The sequence below is a fragment of the Peromyscus eremicus genome, chromosome 7, assembly GCF_949786415.1.
Source record: "Peromyscus eremicus chromosome 7, PerEre_H2_v1, whole genome shotgun sequence".
In the NCBI taxonomy this organism is placed as follows: Eukaryota; Metazoa; Chordata; class Mammalia; order Rodentia; family Cricetidae; genus Peromyscus; species Peromyscus eremicus.
The window spans coordinates 37,356,915-37,384,771 of record NC_081422.1 but is presented as its reverse complement, the minus strand read 5'-3'; the positions used below and the strand labels follow the sequence as shown (position 1 = coordinate 37,384,771).

At 40.0% G+C, this 27,857-nt stretch overlaps 1 protein-coding gene across 4 annotated transcripts in view; it reads left to right on the top strand.

The window, feature by feature from the left end:
* The window catches only part of Arhgef12 (Rho guanine nucleotide exchange factor 12), a 138,488-nt gene that overhangs the window by 55,832 nt on the left and 54,799 nt on the right, over window positions 1-27,857 (top strand). For 3 of the 4 annotated variants that reach the window (XM_059267682.1, XM_059267680.1, XM_059267679.1), the window contains exons 2-10: window positions 3,198-3,221; window positions 4,577-4,662; window positions 6,650-6,706; window positions 18,705-18,803; window positions 19,574-19,623; window positions 23,383-23,440; window positions 25,597-25,775; window positions 26,958-27,035; window positions 27,216-27,335. In XM_059267682.1, coding sequence (XP_059123665.1) covers window positions 3,198-3,221; window positions 4,577-4,662; window positions 6,650-6,706; window positions 18,705-18,803; window positions 19,574-19,623; window positions 23,383-23,440; window positions 25,597-25,775; window positions 26,958-27,035; window positions 27,216-27,335 — 751 coding nt within the window. The remainder of the gene's footprint in view (window positions 1-3,197; window positions 3,222-4,576; window positions 4,663-6,649; window positions 6,707-18,704; window positions 18,804-19,573; window positions 19,624-23,382; window positions 23,441-25,596; window positions 25,776-26,957; window positions 27,036-27,215; window positions 27,336-27,857) is intronic. The other variant, XM_059267681.1, reaches the window with a different exon arrangement.

Genomic DNA, 27,857 nt, shown 5'->3' with positions numbered 1-27,857 from the left:
CATTGCCCTGGCTAGTTCACCCCTTGCAGAGATGAGCAGGGGGTTGGGCCAGTTCTCCTGCTTTCATGTACTCAGGGTTGGTTCTGCCACACCTACACCTTTAGGGCCAGCTCTGCTGTATTGCTCAGGCATGGCGTAGGGGCTTCTCCGAGTGCTGTAGCTGATGAGGGGCAGAAACAGCTCTCCCGCTCTTATGACTTCAGGACCAGCTCTCCCACCTGCCTCAGACATTGATGGGCAGTGCCGGAGGGGCAAGGCCCCCCCACCCATGCTGCCACATGACAGATGAGTAATGGGGCAGCTCTCCCATGCTCACAACTTCGGGCTGGCTCACCCACACCTCTGTCAATGGGGTTGCCTCTATTGTGCTACCCACTCGAGGTGCAGGGCCTGCTCTGCACCCTGTGTTGCAGCTGGTGGGGGACAGGGACAAATCTACTGCTCTTGTGACCTCAGGGCCAGCTCTCCCACCTGCCTCAGGTGGAAATGGGGGATGGTGGTTAATATATATATTTCTAATAAATGTATTTTAATAAAAATATTTTCCTTAAAAGAAGATAATAAAGTGATTTCTATGGACTTGGGAATTGTAAAAGATGTAATTGAGCCCAAGAGATGGTTCAATGTTAAGAGTGCTCTGAGTTCAGATCCTGGCAACCAAGATCCAACCAACAACCAGCATGCTTGTATTCCTAGCATTGTATTTGGTGGGGGGCAGAGACAGGTATATTACTGGGGGCCTTGGTGGCTGCCAGCCTAGCTCCAGGTTCCATGAAAGACCCTGTCTCAAAGGAATAAGGCTGAGTCATAGAGCAGGACACCTGATGTCCTCTGAGCTCTGTGCACAGACATCCACATACAATTGTGTGTGTGCACCCCCCACGTTTAATTGTGATGATATCTTTTATATTCATATAGCCTCTTAAATTTCATGTATGTATAAAAATATACTTAATCAGCTAAGGTATAACAAAATTGGAGGGTATGTAAGCAAAAGTCTTATCCATATTGTGTTTCTGTTGTAATTTAAAAAATGTAAGTATAAAACATGGTATCTGTAGAATCTTTATGCCATTAGGGTTTTACCTACAAAGTGTATGAGGTTTTTATTTCTCCATAAGACATGGGTAGATGCATATTGGTGTAATACCAGGAAATTGCAAACATCTTTAGAGCACATAGGAGCTAAGCTTATAATTCCTGGCTCCCTGTGTTCCTTTTCTGGGAGTTTTGGTCAAATCTGTCTTTTGAGCTTATGTAGGGATGGTGCAGTTAAACGTCTGGGTATTCAAGTGATAAGTGCAAGCTAAGCACAGCACCAGATGGGTGATCTCTCGGTGCTCTGACTTGAAAGTGAGTAAATGAACTGCTTTTCCGTCTCCTAAGACTTTAGAAATAAAGGTTCCTTCCCTTGTGACTCTTAGTGAGAACAGTTAAGATAAACCCATTGTCTTATTTAGGGTTTCTGTTGCTGTGATGAAACATCATGACCATAAACAACTTGGAGAGGAAGAGTTTGTTTCAGCTTACAGTTCTCCATCACAGTCTATCCCCAAGAATAGTCAGGGCAGGAAGTCAAACAGGGCGTCGAGGCAGAAGCTGATGCAGAGGCCATGCTGGAGTGCTGTTTGCTGGCTTGCTGTTATGGTTTGCTCAGCCCATTTTCGAAAAGAACAGAGAACCACCTGCCATCTTTGCTTTAAAATAGAATTTAATGATTAGAGAAAATGGTTGTGATTTTAAAAGTTGTGTTTCTCTGTACTTTGTGAATATAGTAAGTGGACAGTGAGGTGGGTGTTGCCCTGCGCTCCTTTTCTTCTGCTTCTCGGTCTATTCCTGTCCCCTCTATTCTTTCCCATTTTCTTGTAAGAGAAAACAGACCAGGAAACTTGTTAATGGCCATGCTGTCTGGGAAATTCTAGAATTCTTTGCCAGAATCCCCTTTGCAGGTCCTGGCAGTATGCATCATTGCTTGGGGGTGGGAGTTTTTATAGTATTCTAGGCAGTGGCCACAGTTGATAGTAGAAAACAAAGGGTAAATTTTGCTTTGTTTTGATCTTCTGGAGTTCTGTAGCTCAAAGAACCCAAGGGTTTCCTTTGGTTGATAGACTGCAGGTGTGTTATCCTTAGTAGGCACTCAGCTGAAAGTCCTTCCCTGCCAATTGATATTCTTTGATAAATAAGAAAGAGCCTATTCCCAGTCTCTCCTCCTCCTCATAAAAGGATTATGAGGTGACACAGGAACACTGTGTTGATTGTGTTGTCCTTTTGGGATTACCTCTTTTCTAGAACAGTGCCCTCCTGTTCCAGAATCCCTTTCCATTTATCATTGTCTTTTATGTTAACATGTCATGTATGTTACATGCATGGAGGTTGTAGATGCTTTCACTTTTTCTGTGGATCAGTTTGATTTGAATAAGAGGTAAAGTGACTTTGTCATTAAACTTGTATATAGGGTTTGTTTGGAAATGAAACTGCCTCTATGATGAGTGGATTGCAGTTATTCAAATAGCATCTAATTCTCACCAAGAAGCCTCTCTGGTAGTGTAGGCCTCTTATCCCACCCAGCACGATGGAGGCCAAAGTAGAACAATCATGGGCTTGAGGACAGCCTGGGTTGTGTAAGGAGACCCTGTCTCAACTCCCCCCACCCCCAAAGAAAACAAACAAACAGAAAAATCAACCCCTGCCCGCTTCTTAAGACAGGCTCTTACTCTGTAGCCCAGGCTGTCCCAGGACTTACGTTATGTGGTTGACACTAGCTTTGTACTTGGAACCATCCTGGCTCTACCTCCCAAGCTGAAGGCTTGTGCCGCCATGTCCAGCTGTAATATTTCTTAAAAAGAGACAACCGGGGAAAACGCCTTGGTTCTTTGAGCTTCAGAACCTCAGAAGAACAAAGCAAAGCAAACCATACCCTTTGTTTTCTACTTGAGGAACAGATTTTTAGTAGCTGATAATACTCCAAAGGTATTTTTTTTTTTCAGAGTTTCTGTTATGAAAGCTAAAAATAAATGAGAATGAGATTTAAAGAACAGGTCGAAAAATGGAGTGGGCCCTCTGACCCCATTGTTGTCTTGCTTTGGGAAAGTTAGCATGAGATTGTAATGCATTCTGATTTCGCACAGTCAGTAGCTGTAATAACAGACTCTTACAAGTAATGACCAATATCTGTTCTTGTTTTCTCTCTGTTTCAGGTTTCCCCTCAAAAAACCTATAAGGTAAGTTGTTCAGTTACTTTTATACAGAGGTTGGAGTTATACTTTAATTAGAAGCATTCCTTTGAAATTATGGGGATTTTTGTGGTTTTTGAGAGCATGGATTTAAGTAGTACAAACTTTCATAATGCCTCACAGATTTCAAATACAACAGGTGTTGCATATTTTTTCTGGAACACAGCCTTGTTTTGATAATATTTCCAATGTTTTTAATGTAAGCATTTTAAAAGTTTATTCAAATTGACACTTTAAGGTCACTCCCTATGAAGAAATTGAATTTTAAAACTTGTGACTGTTTTGAATTGTGAGTTGCTTGGGGAGGTGAAAATGGATTGCTAGTTTGGGTATGTGTTGTCACCTGAGTGCCTGTTACTTCCTTTAATGAACTTTGGCACTGTTTTAGGACAATAACGGAAAAATATTGAAACTACTCAGAGTTGTCTGTGCCTGTGTCTGTGGCACACATTTTGAGACTCCCCAGCATCTTTTCTTCTCTCACCTAAATTATCATAGATCTTATTTAAAATAATGGTAACATACCATGCCTAGTGATTCTAACCTTTCAGTTAACCAGAAGTATGTGTACCATAGGTTATTATTTTTCTTCTTTTTTAATCACCCAACTATCATCTGATGCTTGCAGTTGGTTAAGTTGTAATAAAAACAATAATTCTGATGTCATCTTGGACTCAAAGGCAGTGGCTAAGGCTTCAAATCTATGAAGGCAGGGTTGAAGTGAACCGTTCCTAATGTAGTTTTGTTTTTATAAATTGTTTTTACATTTGTTATATTTCTATAGTGATTTCAGCTTGACTATAGTATGTATAATGTCAGGGAATGTGTTGAGTTCTTTGAGGGGCTGTTTTCTGATTGTTACATGGAACTGTAAAAACCAGTAAACTATAGGCTGTTACTTTTAAGAATAAAATTAACTTTAATAATAAGTACTACTTTTACTACCTGAGGACCTTTTATAACCAAGAAAATAGACTATGTAAATTGAATTTTAAAACTCTTTGAAAAATATAGAGGCCTGTGCTATGTTAGACAAACTTAGTTCCTTGTTTTTTTCTTTGGGGCCCGGGAAGATAGCTCAGTGGTTAATTGGGCTTGCTGCTCTTGTAGAGGACCAGAGTTTGGTCTCCCATCACCCACATTGGGCAGCTCATAATCTCCTGTAACACCAATTGCAAAGGACCTCAAACTCTCTTTCTGACCTTCATGGGTGCCTGCATACACATGTGCAAATAAACAGGCACACACAAACACCCCATAAAAAGATACGTTTGTATAATTTTTACATGAAGTTTTATTGTTATGCTTTATTTTACAGTAAATATTTGATTGTTTTAACTTAGGCATGGAAGTATTTTGAACCGAGAGTCACCAACAGATAAGAAACAGAAAGTTGAACGCAGTACATCACATGATTTTGACCCCACAGGTAAAAATACTCTTGTTTTTCCGAAGAATGTTTTGAGAATAGTGCAATTCAGGATCATACAACTTAAGTGAATTGAAGCACTCAGGTGTGGCTATTCCTACTCCTCGGTCATACCCTGCAGTTGTATAATATTGTTGCAGTCAGCAGGAATGAATGAATGCATGTTGAACTCAGCTTTGTAGACGCCACATTGGAAGCACCATTGTAGGAATCATGTTAGTCATAGAAATAGAGATGTCATGATTAGAGATTGAGGGTATGCTGAGGTCTTAGAATCAAGATGGATCATGGTGTAAGTACTAGTGTGCCATAAAATGAAGGCTATTAACCACTGGGAACTTTTGCATTCACTTACAACTCAGATGTAATTGTTGTGAATTAATTAATTAGCTTCAGTGCAATGAAAAATTTATAATTACCACATTGAGAATAAGCAAATGAATAGAAATGCCCTTTTTTCATCTTCCCTACTCACCATTTTTTTTTGGCATGTGTTTGTTTGTTTTTGTTTTTTGAGAAAGGGTTTCTTTGTTTATCTCTGTTCTGGAACTTGCTCTGTAGATTAGGCTGGCCTTGAACTCAGAGATCCACCTCACCTGCCTTGAGTGCTGGGATTAAAGTCATACTGCATAAAGGCATGCGTCATCACCACTCGGCTTGTGATTTTTTTTGCTTTTTGAGACAGAGTCTTCTGTAGGTCAGGCTGGCCTTAAATTTATGATCCTGTTTCAGCCTCTCAAGTGCTGGGATTCTAGGCACGTGCCATGGTGCCTAGCAGAAATCCTTACCTTTCCTCAAGTGTTCTGAACTCAGTTGTCTTGCAGTCTCCATCATGCTGACTTTTCCTAGAATTTTCATGTCAGCCAACAAAATTTATATTCTTAATGTTATGCACAAGATTGAATTCTGCTGCTTTTTCCTTTTCCCATGTAATCTGTGTTTGCTTTTTCTATTTGAAATTTACATATTCTTTGAGCATGTATTTTATTTAGTTGTGTGTCCCTGGGGCAAAAGATTAACAATACACCAGTATGAGATGTATAAATATGTTTCTTAAAGAACTTTACTATCGCCAGGCCTGTGTCACATACATTTAATCTCAGCACTTGGGAGGCAGAGGCAGGTGGATCTCTGAATTTGAGGCCAGCCTGGTCTACAAAGCAAGTTCCACACAGAGAAACTCTGTCTCAAAAAAAAAAAAAAAAAAAAAAAATTTAAACTTAGAAATACAATTTCAAATATTTAATAGAATGTTAATGTTTAGTGTAAATAATTGAAATGTTACATATGTTTTAGGATAGTTTTCTTAATTTTGAAAAAATATTGTAAGCATTTATCTAAGAAGGGAAAACTAAGAAGTAAGTAATGAATAATTTGCTTTGCATCTTGGTTAGTGGTAAAGAAATGAACAGTTAGTTTAGGTGGCTTTGGTGGTGGGAGTAGTAACATGTCAGAGATCTCCATGAAAGCTCTGCACTGCTGATGCCCACATTCCAGGTCATGGGCTCAGAGGCTTCTAGTTATTTCTGTAGCTAGTTGCTGTCTTCAGTAATGGTCACAAGTTTCTTCCCTGTGTTCTTGAAAATGCCATAATCCTTTTAGTCTTGTTAGACATATTCTGTACGCTTATCTGTGAGGTACCCATTTCCAAAGACAGATCTCAAAGAGGTACCATGCATCATGGTGAGCCGAGTATAGCCTTAAGTGCTTTTTTCATCTCCACAATTACCAGATGACACATTGTGTAGACTATTCATGTGTTGTTTGTTTGTATTTTTATTCACTGTCTTTTCTTCCATAATCTGTAAGTATGTCATCACCTGTGCTGTTCATAACTGACTATTCTAAGTACTATCATCTGTGATGTTCATACTTCATGTTTGCACGATTTAACTTGATCATGACTGTTCTTTTACCCCCATGAATTTCCCCCTTACATTGGTCTCCATATTTTCTATATCTCTCCTTTTCTCCCGCTCTTGTGCAGATAGCTCCTCCAAGAAGACAAAGTCTAGTTCAGAGGAGAGTAGATCGGAGATCTATGGTAAGCTGACGTAGCTAATGCGGCCTTGCACCTTTGCAGCTTGCTCCATGCTGTTGCATTTTGTTTTGGTAACTGCAGCCTTTCTTGTCTGCTCTGCATGGCATGATCTTCTGCAGGGAAAGGGAGCCTGGGGTTTGATGTGGCTGTGATGTGGAAGCTTAGGATGACTAGAAACTAACCTGATAGGCTGAGAATAGGCCATGTTACCCATTTCCTCCTTGTTTATCTTAGGAAAATGGGGTCAGGTGCCTCTGAATAACACTGATGGGTTTTGAATTATTGCCAGTGTCTTCTAGTCTCATTCACAGGTTTTGAATTATGTAGAACTTAAGCAGCTCAGTCATTTCCTATAAGAAGAGTTCTGACATCATTTAAATGTGTTAGCAGTTCTTTGAAGTTTTTGGTTTATCTTTTATTTATAATTTTTAATTGGTTTATCACCTGGAAAAGTCATTCTTATAAAATGTATCCCTAATTGCAAAAACTTTTAAGTGTTTTATTTTCAGGCTTAAAAACATTTGTGCCTTCTAGAAGTTCCCCTGAAACTTACTCTGAATAGGAAAACTTCAAAATACCTTTGAAAAATAACCTTTTATAAAGAGTAAGTTTAACCTGAATGATGAGCAAACACACAATGAAAATCTGAGTATTTCCAGACTCTGTCCTGCTCTCCTAAATACAACAAACTGTTATGGAGTTCATGTAGATTTTTTCCTCTTTGATTTTTAAGCTTTTTGGAGCAGGGTTTTACTGTGCAGCCCCAGGCTGTCCTGGAGCACACTTTGTAGTTCAGCTAACCTCAGACTTGCAGTGTCCTCCTGACTCAGCTTCCTGAGTGCTGTGCTATGCCTGCACCAGCACACCCTGCTACCTAGTTAAGCTACTCTAAAAACTAAGCAGATGAAGTTTTCTCTAACAGAGCCAAAGTCTGTCGAGTGGAAGTTTGCTCAGGTGTGTTTGTTTCTTACTTGGCCCTATATGAGGAGAAAAATGTATGGAATTAATTGTTCATACTTCCTTGAGAACATTTGGCAATTGATGCCTGCTGGCATCTGATATGACTTAGTGCCATGAAACCTTAGTGTTTGGTTCTGAAGCAGTTAGTACTTTATGTTGGATTTTCTCTGTTGTGTAGATCAAAAGGAAATGCTTACCAGGCCTTGTGGCACATTGAGTTTATGCTTTTCTTTCCTCCAGAGTAGTTTTTAATATTCTGTGTTTCTATTGTAAGTAAGGCTCTTCCTGTAGTTTTTCTTTGCTGAGGACTGTGAACATTATGTGTGTATCTCCATTCTCCCCAGAAGCCTTTTCAGTGTTGCGGTTCACTTTGTTCACCTTTTTCCAGATCTTTGCTGTGGGTGTAGGAGCTTGTTCATGTTGGATGAGGACTAATGATTTAGGAGTCTGACAAAATATTGTACTAATAATTTTCTTAGAGTGATAGGAGTTTTATACTAGTCCAGACATGCCATTGGCTCAGTAGAACAGAAGCATTTTAAGTGGTGCTCAGGAAGTAGGGTGTGGCCTCTTAGTGCGTTTGTCCCTCGAGAACCCTTGAAATTCCTTTTTTTGATTGTTGTTGGAGGATTTGAACTGTGACTCCTCAATAAACACTCATTAGAGGGATGAGTTAGTTAAGACAGCTAGCATGCGAATGTTAGTCTTTCTCATTGTGACCATGGTGGGTGGAGAAGCTACTTTAGACTGTGCAGTTAGGTTAGGTGAAGAGTGCTCGCTAGGGAGGCAAGGAAAGTTTGGAAATAGGATATGACTGAGTAGAGTCCTAGCAACCAGGGACATTCCGCTCAGTGAGGGTCTTGTTATAGGCCCACTTCAAGCTGTGGAGAGTGTACATTCTCTTCTCTTGGGATAAAATTCTTTAGTTGGTGCTCAGTACAAATGTCACTCATAATTTCAAACTCGCTTTGCCGTTCTTAGAGCTGCTTTGAGAGTTAGATTGACTTTGCCCATTTGAAGAGGAAAGCAAACTTTGTAAAACTTCAGTGCAGTCTGGTCAACATTCCATTTGTCTCCTGTACCTTTTGGAGTTTATTGCATGTGTATGGATATATTTTCTGAACTGTAATTTTAATATGCTCATTTTCTATTGTATGTAGTTTTTTTGGAGACAGGTGCTCATATAGCCCTATTTGGCCTTCAATTCCTGATCTTTGCATCCACCTCTTGAGTGCTGGGCTTACAGGTATACACCACCATGTTTAGGTTGTTGTTGCTGTGAGATAGAGTCTTGCTATATGACTCTGCCTGGCCTTAAACTCCACACAACTTCTTGAGTATTGCGATTATGGGCATATCTCTAGTACTGTAATGAAGAACTTTGTGGGAATCTGTGTAAGAATAAGCCATGTCTCTTAAAAGCCATCTTAGCACACTTAGGCTGCCATAGCAAAATACCATAGTCTGTGTGGCTTAGAGAACAGAAATTTTATTTTCTGGGAGTTCTAGAAGCTGGAAGTTTGATATGTAAGTGCTCCTGTAGGCTGGTGAGGTTGCAGATGGCTGCTTTCTTATTCCTCCTTCACATGGACCTTCTGGAGAGAGACTGAGATTCTGGGGTCCCTTCTTACTATGTCATGAGAGTCTCACCCTCATCATCTCCTCTAACTCTGCCTGCCTTCAAAAGCCCTCCTGCAGATGTTATCACATTGGGAGGTAGGGCAGCAACATAGGTTTTGAGGGGAGATGAACATTTAGACCATACTAGAAGCAAACTTTTAGCACAGGTATCCCTTACCTGGAATGCTTGAGACCAGATGTGTTTTGGATTTTGAAATATTTGCATATATACAGTGGATTTGTAGGGATGGAGTCCTGATATAAACTTTGCTCATATTTCATAATATATATATGCATATATATATTCTGAAGGTAATATTTTTAGTAATTTTGAATGGTCTGATTGAGGTTTATCATGTGTAGTTAATGTGGAGCTTTCCACTGTGACATCATACTGGCATTCAAGATGTTTCAGATTTTGGAATATTTTAGAATTCAAATTTTTGGATTAGGAATGATCAACCTGTACTTGGATATGGTTTGTGTATTTCAGAGAATAATTTTTAAATATCATGCCTTTCTCTCATTCAAGTTTCTCATCTTTAAAAGGAGAATTCTTGGTTTGATTCTTGCTCCTACCAACTTTTTCTCTGTCCTTCAGCTTTGCAAAGAACATTCTCCATGAGCCTTCTGTGTTCTCATAACTCATTCTTTTACTCTTCTCTTCTTACTTGAAATCTGGCTTCTGGACTCACATTATCTTAAAGGAAAATGAGAGTATCTTGCTTGAGAACTGTTAGCATTGTTTGCATTCACACCTCCTCTGAACTGCTCAGCAATGCAGATACCCTTTCTTGCTTTCTGTAAAATTTCTTTGATCTGATTCTTTTCTCTTTGAGTTATCTGTTTATTTGATTGGCAGCTTACTTTAACTCTACAGGTTTTTGTATGTGTGTGTATGTGTGTTTGTACCTCTGCTCCTGTGTGTGTGTGTATAAACACACAACAGAGTTAGTGCAAGAAGTTTATTGAGAAGGGGAGAGCCGGAAGTGAAAGAATGAAGGGCTGCATCAGAGTGGGGACTTGAGAGAGGCAGGCAAGAGGAAGAGACGCGCGAGAGAAAAGAAGAGGCAAGAGAGGGAATTAGAGGCAAAGAGAGACACAGAGAGGAGTAAGAGGCAAGAGAAGAGACCAAGGGAGTGGGCTCTGCCTGGCGGTGGGTCATGCTGTCACTGCTTTGACAGCAGAGGCGGACTGCTGCCGCCACCGCTGCTGCTCCAGAAACCAACACGGGTTCTTTAAGGGAGTTAGATGTATAAGACCCCAAGGGTTGGTTGGTTTGTTTTTTTAATCTATTTGAGAGAGTTCACTTCATGAAAGAGGAAATGCAGCTTAACAGGCTCCATAGCTATCAGGAGATGAGTCGGAACAGGAGGGAAGAACAGAGGGAGGGCTTAGAGTGAAGATAAGAAAACACTTGAAAATAGGGTACCTCCTTCCAATTATCCTTTGCTGGCAGAAGTTGCAAAGGTCCTGTGAAATACCAGGATATGAGGTGCCTGTAAGCAGCCATTTGAATCGATATCTAAGGGATATTGTGGTAAAGACAGAGAAGTTTAGCCCTTAAGTGGGGTGGTAGATGTGGTGGTAGGCCCGCTTTCCATGAGTGAGGTAGAGAAGGTCCTAGGGCTGGAATGTCTAGCGTCTCAGAAATTCAGTGAGGACCGATGAGGAGGCACAGGCTGCTCAGTGGTCATCATCCAAAAATCAGGCGCTGATGGCCTGAGAGCCCAAGAGAGACACAGTTGCCCGGTACCAGGACTTGAAGAAAAGCCAGAAGGCGAGGAGAGGACTGGGCTTGAGAAATGAAGCCTCACTCGTGGGAAATAGCCAGAAGTGAAGAAGCGGGGGCTTACCAATTGTCAGTGTTGGATGGAGAGTCCCAAGGCTCCATTAGGTGGGAAAGTCGGGCTGTGGCAGGTACCCCTCAGACTGCCAGGAGAGCCTGTCTGAGTCACAGCACCAAATGTTGTATTTTAAAAGTGGACGAAGGAGTCACACTGTACAACAGGGCCCATGTGGGACGTTTACTGAGGGGAGGGGATTGAAGGGGCAGAGAAGGGGGCAGAGACCGGTCCCTGGGGATGAGAAGGAAGGAAGAGAAAGAGAACGAGACAGGAGGTGGGCAAGACTGCCTTTTATAAGGAATTGTAGCGAATGCACACAGAGGGTGCTCTTAGTGGCTGCAGCTGAGGATGTATCCTGTCAGGACCCAAAGGACGGGCCAGTACAGATGCCTAATGCTAGCACCTGGCTTGGAGTCAAACTCAGATCTGTCTGCCTCTGCCTCTCAAGTGCTGGGATTAAAGGCCTGTGCCACCATGGCCAGCTTTAGATTTGTAACTTTGTATACTTCAATTTCATGTTGATTCTATAGTCTGTTTTGACTTGTCAAATTAATATTACTAAAATAATGGGTTTGGTTATTCACTTGCTAGGAAAGCACAGATAAATACTAATGTATACTGTACACTGATTCCAGTTTATCATTCTGCCCTAATCTGTTCACCTCGGAGTACCAGGCTGCTTCCAGCTCTTTTCCTCCAGGGTATGTCCTGGTGTTCTTGTTTTGCTCAGTGTAGTTTCTGTTGTCTTGAGTGCTTAGTTTTCTTTCTGCAGTTTCCAATCCTGTCTGTTCTCTGAGGCTCAGTTCAGGCACTGATGCATCATTATCATGCACTTCGATACGAGGAATAAGTTTGAGAGACCTGTTGTCCCTCATGCCTTAGGAGGATGTGTTATATTCTTGAGCTGTAAAAAGAGTGAATTAAATATTCTTACCAGAATAATAATAACCATATAAAGGAAAACTTTGATTAATTAGCTATATTTAGCCATTCTGCAATGTGTATGTACTTCAGAACATTGTATTATAGAAGAAAATAACACACAATTTTGTCAATTAAAAAAATACTGCCTCCCTCATAGTGCTTTTCTAGGATTGCCCAGCTACATTTGTTGTTTCTGAACACTGGCATCTGGCTTTGTGTGGAGTTACTGCATCTGTACCATTGTTGCAAATCCCATAATGCCTGATTTGCTGGAAGTGAGTTTTTGAATGAATGATTATTGAAGACAAGATGATGTATTTTAGTAGAGAGAATAGATGGTAAAATCTAGACTCATCTTAATTGGCTCTTTTCTTCCCTTCCAAAAAAACTTTAAAGGAGAAGAAAATATAACTTAGAAAAGGGATTTGTTTCTGGTGGGCATCTAAGAGAATGAAGTCAGTGTATTTGGAGCTTGAGGTTCCTTGTGTTGGCAGCTTTGTGCACTTAGAATGCAGAAGCTTCTTAATCAAAGGATTATCTGAGGTCTTACTCATAAAACACGGATGTCTGGCAGCAGTTGAAAACTGAGCTGTTTTTATTAGGTTGCACATGGTTTGCCCCACACCCTTCCCTGCAGCTAATTCTTAGGAGGTGAGACTCAGAGAAGTTTGGTCATGCAATACAATCAAAGGTGAAGAAAGACTAAATGCATGCTTTCTAAAGCAAATGTAGTATGGAAGGCTTAGCTTATTGCCTTGCATGTTTAACACTTCAGTGTCTTCAAATTTACTATCTGGCACTACAGTTGTAACCCTTTTTCAGGAATATATTTATAGTAAAACTTGAGAATACCTTCTCAGCAATTTTCAGACCCTTTATCGATTTTTTTCCTCTGCAAAGCGTTCCAAAGACTTAGCTTTTTTTCACTTTCAAAATACTATCAACAGGTAGTTACCTGTTGAGTAAGATGCAGTTTTAGATGTGCATGGCAGTGTGCTCTTGTAATCCCAGCAGAGGAGGACCATAGATAGTGAGTTCAAAACTGACCTCCTGAGCCACCTAGCAAGATGTGTTCTCAAAACAAGCAAGCAAGCAAACAAACAAAAAAGAGGTTTTTGCTTGTTTTGTTTTTTTGAGATAGGGTTTCTCTGTGTAGCTGTAGCTGTCCTTTTGTATACAAAGCTGAAACTGGCTTTGTAGACCGGGCTGTCCTCAAACTTGCAGAGATCTGCCTCCCTCTGCTTCCCTAGTGCTGGGATTAAAGGTGTGCACCACCACTGCCCAGCTTCCAAAAGCAATTTTATGTTGGTTTTATGTCTATGTTGTTACATCAGAAATCCATATTCTTTGTTATTATGACAAAGTGCAACTTGGGAAAGGATAATGTTCATGTAAATTTGATAGAGCATCTTTACTTCATTGAGAGAATAAGCCTGACACTAGCTGATCAGCTTTGAAGTAAAGTATCAAGACAGGAAAGAAAGAAAACTTGTCGGTAGAGGTATCAGTTAGGGACAGATGGGAAATTAAATTGTTACAGCTGGAAATTTACCAAGCAGATCATTCATTACTGTTCCTTTCAGTTGTTTTCCTACTGTGAATAATCTTTAGAGCTATGATTTTTCTTATTAAAAATGGTTGAGTGGTATTTAAATTTCCTTTGTGGAAAATAAATTCAGACTTAAATTTTTTATTACTTTTTCCCCCAAAGATTTGTTTTTATTTTCTTTGTGTCTGTGTGAGCAAATGCACATGTGAGTGAGGGTGCCCACAGAGGCTAAAAGAGAGTATTGGACTCCTTGAGACTAGTTATGTGTGGTTGTGATAGAGGTGCTGGGATTCAAACTTTGTTCTTCATGATTGAACAAGCATGCTTTACCTCCAAGCCATCTCTTCAGCCCCATAGTACATTAAAAACAATTAGTGAGTGTGTGTCGCACATGCACACTTTCACAAGCCATACTATGAGTGTGGAAGTCAGAGGATAGCGTGTTGGAATCTGTTCTCTCCTTCCACCATGTGAGTTCCAGGGATTGAATTCAGTTGTCAGGCTTGGAGCAAGCTCCCTTACCTGCTGAGCTGTCTTTTTGACCCTATGTGTTGTGGAGACAGGGTTTCTTTACTGAATGGTAAGCTCTGGGATCAGTGACAAACTCTCTTAAAGAGTAATGTAACCTGACAATGTCTTCTGGCCTTCCCACATGTGCACACGTGTATAAGCACATATGCTTATGCCACACACAGAGAAGAAGCCTTATACAGTGTTTTTCAGATCTTATAAGATGGTGTGCAAAACCAGGGAAGCAGTTGATTTTTATTTTTAAATTCACAACACTAATTTTGAAATTTCGAATAATGTTGAGGAGGCCACAGATATTTTTATTTCCAAAAACAAGCATGGGTTTAGAAAATTTCTACAAAATGCTACTTGCTTCTTTTTTATTCTTATTTTATTTTAGATTTATTTTATTTTATGTATGTGAGTATTTTTCCTGCATGTATACCACACGTGTGCCTCATGGCCATCAGGGATCATAGAGATCATTGGATCCCCTTGAACTGGACTTAAGTATGGTTGTGAGCCATCATGTGGGTGGTGGGAACCAAACCCAGGTCCTCTGGCAAAACAAGTGCTCTTAACTCCTGAGCCATCTCTCCAACCTCTACTTTTTTTACTCTTTTTTTTTTAAAAAAAAAAAAATTTATTTTTTATTGTTTTTAATTATGTGTGTGTGCCTACTTGTGGTATGTACAAGGGGCTCACAGAGGTCAGAGGCCTTGGGTCCCCTGTCCAGCTCTAGCTACCCAATGTGGATGCTGGGAACTGAACCTGGGTCTTTTGGAAGAACAGTAAATGCCCTTAACACACTGAGTCTTCCCCTTAGCCCAGCTATGTCCTTACTCTTTGATGTTGCTTACTAGAGATTTGCAGAGAATGCTTTCCATTTTATGTATTCATATCCATCCTTTTCTGACTTCCTGAAAGAACAGCATAGAACAAGTGAAAAAGATTGAATCCATCCTCTTCCCTTACAACTCAAAATGAGCCTTCTACCTTAGCTTCCTGGAGTTAATGGGGCTTCCACATCCCACTTTCTCTCTCTCTCTCTTTTTTTTTTTTTGGGGGTGGTGGTAGGAGCAGGAATTAAGGTATATACCCCAGGCTGGCCCTGAACTTGTTCATCTTTCTGTTATAACCTCTTGGCTTACATTGCAATACCATATCAAATCTTAAAAGGTTTAATTCTGGGGGCTGGAGAGATGGCTCAGTGGTTAGGAGGACCCAGGTTCAATTCCCACCTTTTATATGTCAGCTCAGTGACCACCTCCAACTGCAGTTCTTCCGGCCTCTGTAGGCACTGGGTGTGCTTGTGGTAAACAGACACATACGTGGCGGGTAAAACACCCACAGACATTTAAAGAAAAGGTTGAATTTGATGGGTGTTTTTATTTTGCCCTCATTACAATTCAGTATTTGTAAAAACAAGTACCGTTTACTACTTGGTAATTAATAGAATTGAAAGAGTGTAATAGTTCTTAATGTTGAAACCTGGTTTTGTTGAGGCATTATTACAAAAAAATAAGACTATACTCTTTTAACTATGTGGTTTGAAGGAGTTTGGCAACTGAATATTCTCATGCAACCATTATGCTAATTGAGACAGATCATGTGCATCACTCAAAAAGTGCCCTTGTTCCCGCTGCAGCTGTGGTCATTCCTACTTTTCCCTGGTGATGCTCTTCTGCATCCTGCTGCTGTAGCTCAGCCTCTCTTACTCCTTCTTGGAGTTGTAGGGTGTGGACTCCTGTATTTAGCATGATGCTTCTGCTATTCACCCATATGTGCTGTATGTATGGAAGCATTCCTTTTTTTCCCTTTTCTCTCAAGATAACATTTTATTGTCTGACTGTGCCATAATTCTCCTTCTATCTGTTGATGGACATTGGAGTTGTTTTCATATGTAAATATAATCTTAGGTTTATAGGAAGTTTCCAAATTGTTTTCCCAAGAATTTATACACTCCCACTGACAATGTTCAGAGAATTCCAGTCACCCACATCTTTGCCAACACTTGATGTGCTCAGTCTTTTCATTTTTAGCCATTCTGATTGGTGCATAGTAGTTTGAACTCTGGTTTGAACTCAGACTTCCCTGAATGTTGCAGATGTTAAGTACCTTGCATGTGTCTTTTAACTATTGGTGTGTCTTTCCTATGTTCATTTAAATATTTTATTCCTTTTAATATGGCTTTCATTATTGAATTAGATTTTTAAAGAAGAAATTTTTTTCAAGATGTATTTTTATATTGCGTGAATGAATTCTTTGCCAGTGTGTACATATATGTACCACATACATTCCTGGTGTCCTTGGAGGCCAGAAGAGAGTGTCTGATCCTTTGGAACTGGAGTTACAGGAGGTTGTGAATTGCCATGTAGGTGCTGGGAATTGAACCCAGGTCCTCTATAAGAGCAGCCAGTGCTCTAGACTGCTGAGCCATCTCTGCAGCCCCTGGAGTTGCTTTTAAATTGGACACAGAGTTTATACTAGATTTTATTTTTTGTTTTATTTTATTTATTTGTTCTTTTTTTGAGACAGAGTTCTCTGTGTGTCCCTGGCTGTCCTCAAAATCAGAGATCTGCCTGCTTGTTTCCAGTGCTGGGATCAAAGGCGTGCACCACCACCACCACCACCACCACCACCACCACCACCACCACCACCTCCTCCTCCTCCTCCTCCTCCTCCACTACTACCACCTCCACAGACCTTTACTAGATTTTATACTCCATTGTGTATGGCTTATCTTTTCATTGCTACAGTTTCTTTAGAAGTTTTTTCTTTGATGGTGCATTTTGTGTCTTATGAAATCTGTGCTTACCTCCTAAGGCAGCAGTTCTCAACATGTGGGGTTGCATATTAGATATCCTGAATATCAGATATTTACATTACAGTTCATAGCAGTAGCACAATTATAATTGTGCAGTGCCAAAGAAATAATTTTGTGGTTGGGGTCACCACAACATGAGGAACTGTATTAAAAGGTTGAGAACCACTGTCTTAAGGTCTTGAAATTTTTTCTTTCGTGTCTTCTAAATATTTTTAGTTTTTTAAAAAAAAATTAATTTTTTTTTTTTTTTTAGAAGGCTTGGAACTTGCTATGTAGACCAACCAGGCTGGCCTTGAAACTCACTAGATTTTCCTGCTTCTGCTTCCCGAGAGAGCCTAGATTAAAGGTGTGTGTCACCACAGCCAGTGCTAAAGTTTTAGGTCTTGTGTTTAGGCCTTTGGCCTGATATTGTGATGACCCCACCCCCTTCCTGGTTTAAGCTCAACGATTTATGCAGGAAAAGCAGTGCCACATGTCCTCAGCCTCCGGGTTTTTAATGTTGGATTTGTGTAGGGTGCATGCTCAGATTCATGCTTTCTATGTGGAGGTTTGGTCTTTGCACTTTTTGGTGTTAGTGTGCTTACGTAGTGGTGCTGTCATCAGAAAGAGTATAAAATAACAAGAATACATCATTGCTATGCAATCGTTCTCATACCTGTTATACACCAGACTTAATAAAGATTATTTATAAACTCTTTATTAGAAGCTTTTGTTTTCTGATCCTCATTATCTTTTTGTTATTTTGCATGTCATATACTTTGGCTTTTGATGAACTGCTCTATGTCTGTGAAGCTGAAAGCATACATCAAGTCTCTGGCCAACCCAGAGTTTAGGGTCTTCAGGTGTGCTTGCTCATAAACAAGAAGTAATGAGGGTTCTACTTTGGGACATTACTCTTTCTTTGGTTGAGTTCCACTTTCTCTCTTTTAAAAATATTTTTTCTTTTCTTTTGAATGTATGTGTATATGTCTGTAGAAGTATATGTAACATATGTGTGTGGGTACCCTAGGAAGTCAGAAGAAGGTGTTTGGTCCCCTGGAGCTGGAGTTACAGGCATTTGTGAGCCTTCTGGACCGAAGGTGCTGGGAAGAGCAGCAAGTGCTCTTAACCATGAGTCATCTCTCTAGCCTGCAGGGTTCCTCTTTCTCTTATCTCGCCTTCACAGTTTTCTCTGTTATTTAGATAGAAGGAACCAGCTGAGTATATGCGGGAGATGAAATAGTTGAGTTTACAGGTACTTCTAATTTCTGCTTTCTCTTGTTCTTCTCCTTCCCTTAGCTCTTGGGAGAATGACTGCAGGGATTCTCTACATATCTCCTGTCTTTTACAGTCTCTTTCCTTCAGTATATTTTTCTGAGATTAAGTTTGGATTTCTTTGGAATTTTCCATATGATGTTCCTAACCAATAAGCCTATAATATTTGGTTTTCTTGGGTAAAGTACCAATTAAAGCTCAGAGCCGGGGGAAGAATTTCTATTATAAATTAATAGCATAGCTGTGAATTGGCTTTCCTTTTAATTGTCTCATCTCTAAAAATCCATCCTTTTCAGTTTGTTATAGCTTGTCCTTGATAGTCCACTCTACTCTCCATTGACACTGGTACCCACGGTTCTTTGTGATGTTCTTATATTTGTTTTATGGGGTTAGTGTTCATAGGGGCTTCAGGAGTTACTTTTTATTTCTCCAGGTAGAAAACAGTTCATCACTAATACATACTCACTGTCTTTCTCTCCCCTCCTCCATTACTCTGTGGTTGTTCTGCAGGTCTTGTTCAACGCTGTGTGATCATCCAGAAAGACGACAATGGATTTGGGCTGACAGTCAGTGGAGACAATCCAGTCTTCGTACAGTCTGTTAAAGAAGGCAAGGCATCTTAAAAAATAGTTTTGTTTCAGGGCATGGTTGCACATTGCCTTTAATCTTTGCACCAGAAGGTGGAGGCAGGGGGATCTCTGATTTCTCAGACAGCCTAGTATACATAGTGAATTCCAGGCTAGCCGGTGCTGTATAGTGAGACCCTGTCTCAAAGACAAAAACCGGTTTTGTCACTTTGAAGCAAGCAGAGTAAGCATAACAAATCTTCAATGATGTCTCTTATAGACTTATACAGACTGCAGGATGTGGACCTTTGTGCTGTATTTGTCTATGGGGCTATAGAATTAATTCGTCCCAGGTGACTTTATAGAAAGAAGACAGCTTTTCTATAGCTTATAGAAACTACACAGTTTCTTGGTCATGATGTTTTACATGTCATCACTTAACTGACATTTCTGCAGCTTGATTTCTTTGTAGCATTAAAGTGATGTTTTAGTAGAGATAGGCTAAAGAGATATGGATGTTTGTCCCAAATGACAGTCATATCTTTTGCTATTATAATACAGTGGATTCTTTTGTTTTGGGTCCTGTAATTTCAGGTAGATAATATTATATTAAAGGTGGGAACACTTTATAGATGATATTGAGTCTTCAAGTAAAAAAATCATAAACAAGTCTCACAGCAGTGGATGGTAGGAGTAGGATTTGAACCCAAGTCTGCCATCCTTTACAGCCCATTTTTAACTGCTGTTACATTACTTCTCTTTCAAGAAGATGTGTCAGTGAATCGCATGCTAAGCAATTCATTTCTTACACAGATGGAGCAGCCATGCGGGCTGGAGTGCAGACAGGTGACCGAATCATCAAGGTAAAGCGAAGTCTGCTGTGGAACTCATGATAGCATTGTATAACACACATTATCAGTATCATTTTTTCCACCTAGACTTTTATAAAAACTAGCTCTCTGCCTTTTATACAAACTTAACTTCATTTGTTTTAAAGTTAACATCACCCTTTACTGAAAGGCACAATAAAAGGCTTGTATAAATGGAGTCATATTGTTTTCAAGTAGGAAAATAGCTCGCCTTTTAAAACTCATTTTGGTCCAAATAATCTCTTAGCAAGAAATACTCATATAAATAGGATTTTGCTGGTGCATTGTTTCTTGTGAATTGATTATTGTTACAGGTAAGCTTTTGAAAGAGGGCTAGCACACTCCAGTCCTGGGTTTGATCTCCAGCACCAGAACAAGAACAAACAAAAAGCAAAAAAGCAAGAAATGAGTAGCTGAAGAAAAGTGTATGTCATGTTTGGGAGGAGATGGTGTAGATTAGTAAAATTGTGACTAATACAGACTCCACTATAAAACACTAGAGATCAGAAACAGGCCTTGAGGGATCATTGAGATCGGGTTTCATGTGTGTCCCAGGCTGGGCAGAAACTTCTGATTTTCCTGTCTCCCAAGTATTGGGATTACAGGTGCTTATCACCATGGATAGTTTAGATGGTCCTGGGGAATTAGCCCTGGGCTTTATGCCTGCTAGCCAGACACTTTGCCAGCTGAACTATATCCTTAGCCCAAGCCCCATGAACTCTGATCATTAGAAGAGGAATGGATTTCTCAGTCATTTCTCTATAACAGTTAAATAATTTGATTGCCTAAAGGTAATTATATAGAGAAAGAGAATATTCTTGAAAGTATTTGAATACATTAAGAGCATGGTACCCTTCATTGTAAAGAACACTGTGTATGCATGATATGTGCATGTAGGTCCATGTGTTGCAGGTATATGTGTATGCACATGTGTGAAGACCAGAGGAACCCTCCTCTATCAATGCCTGCCTTATTCCCTACTAGAGTCTCTCACTGAACTTGTTGCCCATGGAGTCCCCACCCCACTTGGCTAGACTTGCAGTAATGAAGCCCCAGCACTCCTTCTGTTTCTGCCCCTGCCCTGCTCCCCAAACCCTACCTATATCATGTTGGGCGTGCGGGTCTGGGGAGCCACACCAGGCTTTTCCATGAGGCAGCGAGCACTCTTACCACTCTGCTACCCTTCCAGCCCCAAAGCACCTTTTAATGACAAAAAGTAAACCTGTTTGGTGGGACACATCTGTAATCCACACACTGGGAAAGCAGAGGCAGGAAGATCATCTACAAACGTGGGGCCAGCCTGGTCTACCTAGCACGTTCCAGGACGACAGGCCCTGTCTCAAAAAAACAACAAAAATTAAATGAATAAATTACTAGTAAAATAATACTTCTGATGGAAAATTGACAAATAATTTTTATCAGACAATTCCCCAGAGTAATTGAAGCTTTTTCATGAGAATATGGTCAATGTCATTGATAACAGTGAAGTAGAAATTAAAATGATATATGAAAAATGTATTTCATTATCATTGTTTAATGATTGATGATTCACACTTGGCATAAAATAGTTACAGTAGAATGGCTTCTTTCATTGGTTTCAGTGTCAGGTAAAGTCTGTTTGGTAGAAGTTTGTAAATATGTATTAAAATTTTTAAGTGTACAACCTTTGATCAGCCAGTTTATTTTTAGGGATATATCTAGGGAAATATCTATACAAATGTGCCACATAGATTTGTTATACACTGAAAACTTGTCAACAACCCACAACCTAAGTGTGCATGAACTGAGGACAGAGCAAAAGACCCATCGCTTTAAGGAAGACTAGATTAAAGCAGCATGGCAACTAACACTGCAGTCCCAGCGCTTGAGTGAGGCAGGAGGATTGAGAGTTCATGGCCGTCTGTATAGTAAGACCCCTCAAAGAATAACAACAATAGAAAGACTGGGTTGATGAGGTTCATAGTGTCGGCATTGAGAGATGACGGTATGATAGATGAAAAGCCGAGTGTCTGTGCCCATGTTTGCATGCTAAACGTTACCTCAAATATGAAATGTCGTTGTTAGCAGCAACACCCCTTGGGGACATGATGAGCATGTTGTTGTACTTTTTCCTTGTGGCTCTATTGAGTTTATGTTGTACATGCGTGTGTGTACATGTGTATATGGAGGCCAGAGGCCAACCTCCAGTGCTATTACTGAGGTGCTGTTAACCTGATTTTGAGACAGGCTCATTCATTGGTCTGGAGCTTGCCTATTAGACTGGGCTGGCTAGCAGCAAGGTCCAGGGCTTGTCTCATCTCTGCCTCCCCGGCACTAGGACTCCAAGTGCCTGACACGGTGCCTAGCATTTCTATGTGGGTTCTGGGGATCAAACTCAGGTCTTTGTGCTTGATTGGCACAGTAAGCCCTTTATTGACTGAGCTGTATCCACAGCTCCCTACACTGATGTATTTGAACTTTAAGTTGGTATTACTTGCATGAGAAAATTAAAATTAATGTTAACTCCATGTTTGGTATTTTTTACCTTAACTTGTTTCATTTAATGGAGACCTTGGATAACATTTTTATACCTAGTTTGTCTGAAAATTAAGTTTCTTTATAAAGATTACGTTGTATTTGGAAAAGTAAAAGTAAATCGAATGTTAATACATAATCACTATTTTTCATTTTTTGATTATAATTTTGAAAAATTATTCAACTGTTAATTAAAAGCAAAGAAAATGTTTGTTTGTTGATAGTCTTGTTGTATGGGCTAGGCCGGCCTTATACTGTTGATCCTCTGCCTCCACCTCCCCAATGCTGGGATTATAGTCGTGTATCACCAGTGCCCAGTTTATACAGTGTTGGGAATAGGACCCAGGATTTCATGCATGTTAAGCAAACACTCTGTCAAATGAGCTACATCCCCAGCCCTAAAGACATCTTTTTTGTTTGGAGTAGTTCAACAAATCTGTGAAGGATTGTTGTTGTTGGCTTTTTTGTTGTTTGTTGTTTTTTCGAGACAAAGTTTCTGTGTAGTTTTGGTGCCTGTCCTGGATCTTGCTCTGTAGATCAGGCTAGTCTCAAATTTACAGAGATCCGCCTGGCTTTGCTTCCCGAGTGCTGGGATTAAAGGCGTGTGCCACTACCACCTGGCTGGCTTTTTTTTTTTTTTTTTAAACTTAATTTTTTTTGATGTATATGGATATTTTGCCTCCCTGTATGCTGTGCACCACATTTATGCCTGATGCCAATAGAAATCTGAAGAGGGTATTGGATTCTCTGGAACTGGGGTTACAGATGGTTGTGGGCTACCATGTGGGTGCTGGGAATTGAACCTGAGTCCTCTGGAATAGCAATGTAGTTCCCTTAACTTCTGAGCCATCTCTCTCTAGCCCAAATGTGAAGGATTTGTAAATTTGTTTCAAGTATATTTTGTACTTACCATGTTGACTAAGTTGCAGTTTCCTTTAAATTATGGATATTCATCCCTTTTACGTTGCAATATGACATTTTCATTTATAAATGTATTGGCTTGCTTTCCTAACTATCCTAAGATGCATGTAGTCAGGTGGCCACAGGTTGGATGTACTATCACGTTTAAATGAAGGTCTTGTTTTGTTTCAAGTTCATTTTGTTGCTGAATATATAGTTGTGCAAACTAATTTGGACCAAATGTTTATTATAATCAGTACACAGTAATTCCTAAAGACACTATATAGCTATTGTTTTAATCAGATCTGTCTAACACATACTGTTTTCATTTTCTTATAGGTGAATGGGACTTTGGTGACTCATTCAAACCATCTGGAGGTGGTGAAACTAATCAGATGTAGGTGAATGTTATTTCTGTTTAATTGTTAAAAGGGTCACCAAGCATTTTTCTGAAACTGGTCAAATAGCAAATATTTTAGACTTTATAAACTAAATAGTTACTACTGGAGCTTGTTATTGTAGTGCATGCATGGGCAATATGTACATGAATGAGCATGCCTAGGTTCTAATAAAACTTCATCTGACAAAACAGTCTGTGAACTAGATTTAGCCTCTTGCCTGGTGTTTTCCACCCTCTGCCCCCCATATACACACATTGGGAGCTCTAAGGTAAAAACTTGCTGGTAATTATCTTTTGTTAACTTCCTGCTTCAGTACATGTATTTGAAAGGCATGCGCAAGTCACTTGACAGCAAGGAGTTTGAATCAGAATGTCCCGAAGAGCTTCAGAAATTATATAGTGTAATTCCTTTACCTCAGATCAGTAAATGCTTGTGTAATTCAAGAAAATCTCTGGAGAAGTGCAAAGTTAGGGATCTAACCTTCAGATCGGTCTTCACCTACTTCCATTTAGCAACTGATAGTGCTCATGTAATGTAGGTCTAAGGACGTGGTGCTTCTCGAAGCTGATAGTGAGGCAGGACAAACTCTAGCACTTGGGCCTCAGTTTTTCTGTATTTACAGGTTCAAGAGAGGATTCAGTGGTTTTTGTGAGTTTTGCTTATAAGTGAAGGTTATGGGGTGGGTGTGTGGGATTGTGGAATTGCGTGGTCTGGACTACATACCATAGTGTAGACTGGGCTATACTCCTGGAGGCCCAGCTTTACTTTGTGGGTACTTTCCCACCTACTCAGCAGAGGAAATTAGGTGTTTCCAGTGACTTCATTCTTGGCACCAATGGCAGCTTGACTGTTGCAGCAGCAGTAGAAAGAAGACACAAAGGAGTCTCTCCATCTGAACAACCCTGTTTTCATTGTTCTGGTCTGGCCTAAGTATTGAGTATTTGTCATGTTTTTAAAAAAATAAAAGTCAAAAGAGAAAGCTGAAAATAAATGGAATGTAACAGAAAAGGAATGTATGATTGGGTCAGATCATTTCATAGTAAGTACACTCTTAAAAAAAAAAAAAAGAGTTATTTATGGCTAACCAGAATCACTTAATTTGTCTTACTGAGTAGATAGACTCTTTTGGAACAAATTCAGTGAACTGGATTATACTGTGTAGGTTAGGCTTGACTAGTACTTGCTGGATAGCCTAGGCTGGCATTGAACTTGAGCCTTCCTGCCTCAGCTTCTTCAGAGATGGAATTACATGTGTGTACCATGTCCAGCGTAGTCAACTAACCGAGTTCTTTTTTAAAACAGCAACAATAAAAACTGGGTTCTTTTAAGGCCTTTTTTGGAGAATGGCAATGGGAATGGGGGTTTGACAGAGTCTAATGTAGCCCAGGCTGACCTTGAACCCACTGTATAGCTAAGGCTGGCCTTGAAATTCTGATACTACTGTCTTTATTTTCCTAGTGCTGATATTATAAGCATAAACCTCATATCTGGTTTATACAGTGCCAGGGTTGGACCCGAGGCATCATGCATGCTAGGCATGCACTCTGCAAACTTAACTACATCACCAGCCCTAATGATCTCTTTTAAAGATCATATCCTGGCTCTTTGCCTCCTTATTACTTAAGTAACCCTGGGTACCATTCCTATAATAATGAGCTATCTTGTGGCCTAATTTTTAATGCCCATTCCAAACATTATCAGCGTGATTGAACTCTGATTTCCTTTGAACCAGTTACAGAAGGCTAGAAAGCTAGAGTGAAGCAAGCATATGGGCTAGTAATATGGAATGAATGGCTTTCTCACAGAGAGTAATGCTGAAAGCCTTGCAAAGTATACTTGCTGGGCATTGTGGTGCACAGTTGTGATTCCAGCAAGTGGGAGGCTGAGGCAGTAGCATCACAAGTTCAAAGGTTGCCTTGCTGCAGAATGAGTTCTAGGTTAGCCTGGGCAACTCAGTAAGGCTGTCTCAGATAAAAAGTATTTTAAAAGGGTGCAGATTTTTCTTAAGGGTAAGTTGCTTGACTAACGTACGTTCCCTTGGTATGATCCCCACTACTCCAGTTAAAGAAAAAAAGAATGAAAAGTTTTTGAAAAAGTTTCTCAATACTGTTATTTTTTCTTTTCTTCTTTTTCTCCCCCCTCCCCCCTCAAGCTGGTTCCTATGTAGCTCTCACTGTCCAGGGACGCCCACCTGGGTCGCCCCAGATTCCACTTGCTGATTCTGAAGTAGAGTCATCAGTTATTGGACATATGTCTCCCATTATGACATCCCCTCATTCCCCTGGAGCAACTGGGAATATGGAGAGAATCACTAGTCCTGTGCTCATGGGGGTAAGACCAGAACATCTTCTCAGTAGATGCTCAATTATATAAAGGTTCCTCTGCTTTATATGAAGAATTTTGATGTATTAAACTTATTAGCAAACTTCCAATCAAGAGTCTAGAAATACCTGCTTAACATAGAAGTTACATAATTAATTGGAACAGTTGTTGTCGTGGCAGATTTAGTTGAACAACTATTAGACATTTGCCATATACAAAACAATATACCATTTACAAAAATATGATTATACTTTTAACTTATATTCAGAGTCTTTCGTCATCTTCCATTGTATACTTTATGAAGATAGGAGTTTGTTTTGTTTACTATTGTGTTTCTAATGCCTGAAATACTGCTTGACATATTAGAGGTGCTTAATAAACCTTTACTAATTGATGTTAAGACTCTAAGTAACCAAAAAAGACAGAATGTAGACATAAGGGGGAAAATACTAAGTTGTGTGAGGAAAAAGCACATCCATTTGTGACAGAGAAGGTCTTCATAGAATAGTTGTGTTTGAATTTAGCCTTTTGCAATGGGTAACAGTGGTGGCCATGGAGAGGAAATGGAAGAGACAGAATAAACATAGCTGGAGAGCCAGCAAAGTACCAGCACTGTCAGAAAAGCGAGACTTCTGCTTCTTTTGTGCCGGCTAAGGAGGTACGTGGTGGGAGATGGCTTACCAAAAGGAAGTCATCGTGGATTCACAGTTGCTGAGCAAGTTTACAAGTTACTGAGTAAGCAGTGAGAATCCATTCAACACTGTTGTGAGCGGGAGAGTGGTGTGATTATAGCAGGATTATAGGGAGACATAGGAATTTGTAAAACAAGGAGCAGTGAGTTGGGAGTTGTCTCAGATTTCGGGCAGGCTAAACTGGAAATTAAAACCAAGCCCGAGGATTGATAGTAATGCCTCAGTTGAGAAAAGTAGCAATAACAGATTTGTACTTCTGTAATTCCAGTTCTCCAACTGATACCCACATTTAATGTTCTCTTGACATAGTCTACTAAGGTGAAATGAAAAGGCAGAACAGTTTCTGTAACTTAGTGGAATGAGGTGTCTTCATTCATAACTGCCAGGAGTATGAACATCCCAAAGGACACTGAGGGTTGGAGTTGACACAGAATACCATCTCTCTTGACCTTCGGTTTTAGCCTCATTTCCCCTGTATTGTGTTCTTATTCTTTTCTAGGAGGAAAACAATGTGGTCCATAACCAGAAAGTAGAGATTCTGAAAAAAATGTTACAGAAAGAACAGGAGCGGCTGCAGGTACGGAGTTAGCATGGGCTCTTTGCAGGCCAGGGAAACTGAGTGTGTGTAGAATTGCTGTTGCCAATCATCAGTCAAGAGAATTGTGCTGGTGCCACCAACTGTTGTGTTAGCAGTGGGCTGCTTCTCTATTTTCATGACTTAAGTAATTAATTCCTGAACTTTCATTACAACCTGCAGTTACTGCAAGAGGACTACAGCCGAACAGCTACCCAGAGGTTGTTCAAGGAGATCCAGGAGGCCAAGAAGCACATCCCTCAGCTGCAAGAGCAGCTGTCCAAAGCCACAGGCTCTGCTCAGGTAGTGGCATTACTGAAAGTTCTGCCCAGTATTTACAGGAACATTTTTTTTTCCTGGGAATGTGTCAGATTCATAGTTGCCTTTTAAAGTGATTTTTCTAGCATAGGCTAACAGGATGTTCTGTGTAGGATGTTGCGGATATAATAATTAACAAAAGTAAATGTGGGCTTCTGATTGTTTGCTTGCTTTTGTTCCAATGTAATTTTCAGAAAGTTGAGTATTTTTGCTTTGATGTGACAAACCAAAAATGTAGTTGAAAATAGTTGCATTTCTGTGGTTGACAAAGAGGACAGCTGATATGTTTTTAAGTAAGGATGTGAGACTTTTATACACTAAAGGGCATTGTGGCAAATACATGGACAGGCATTCTTTAGTGTCCTGAAGTTAGATACTATTGTTCTCTTCTATTTTACAAATGCACTTGAGACTTAGAGAAGGATTGCACTGCTTATCTGAAGTCTTGTGACTTCAGATCGAAAGTGATAGAACTAGAGTTCAAGGCCAGGCATGGCATGCATGCTT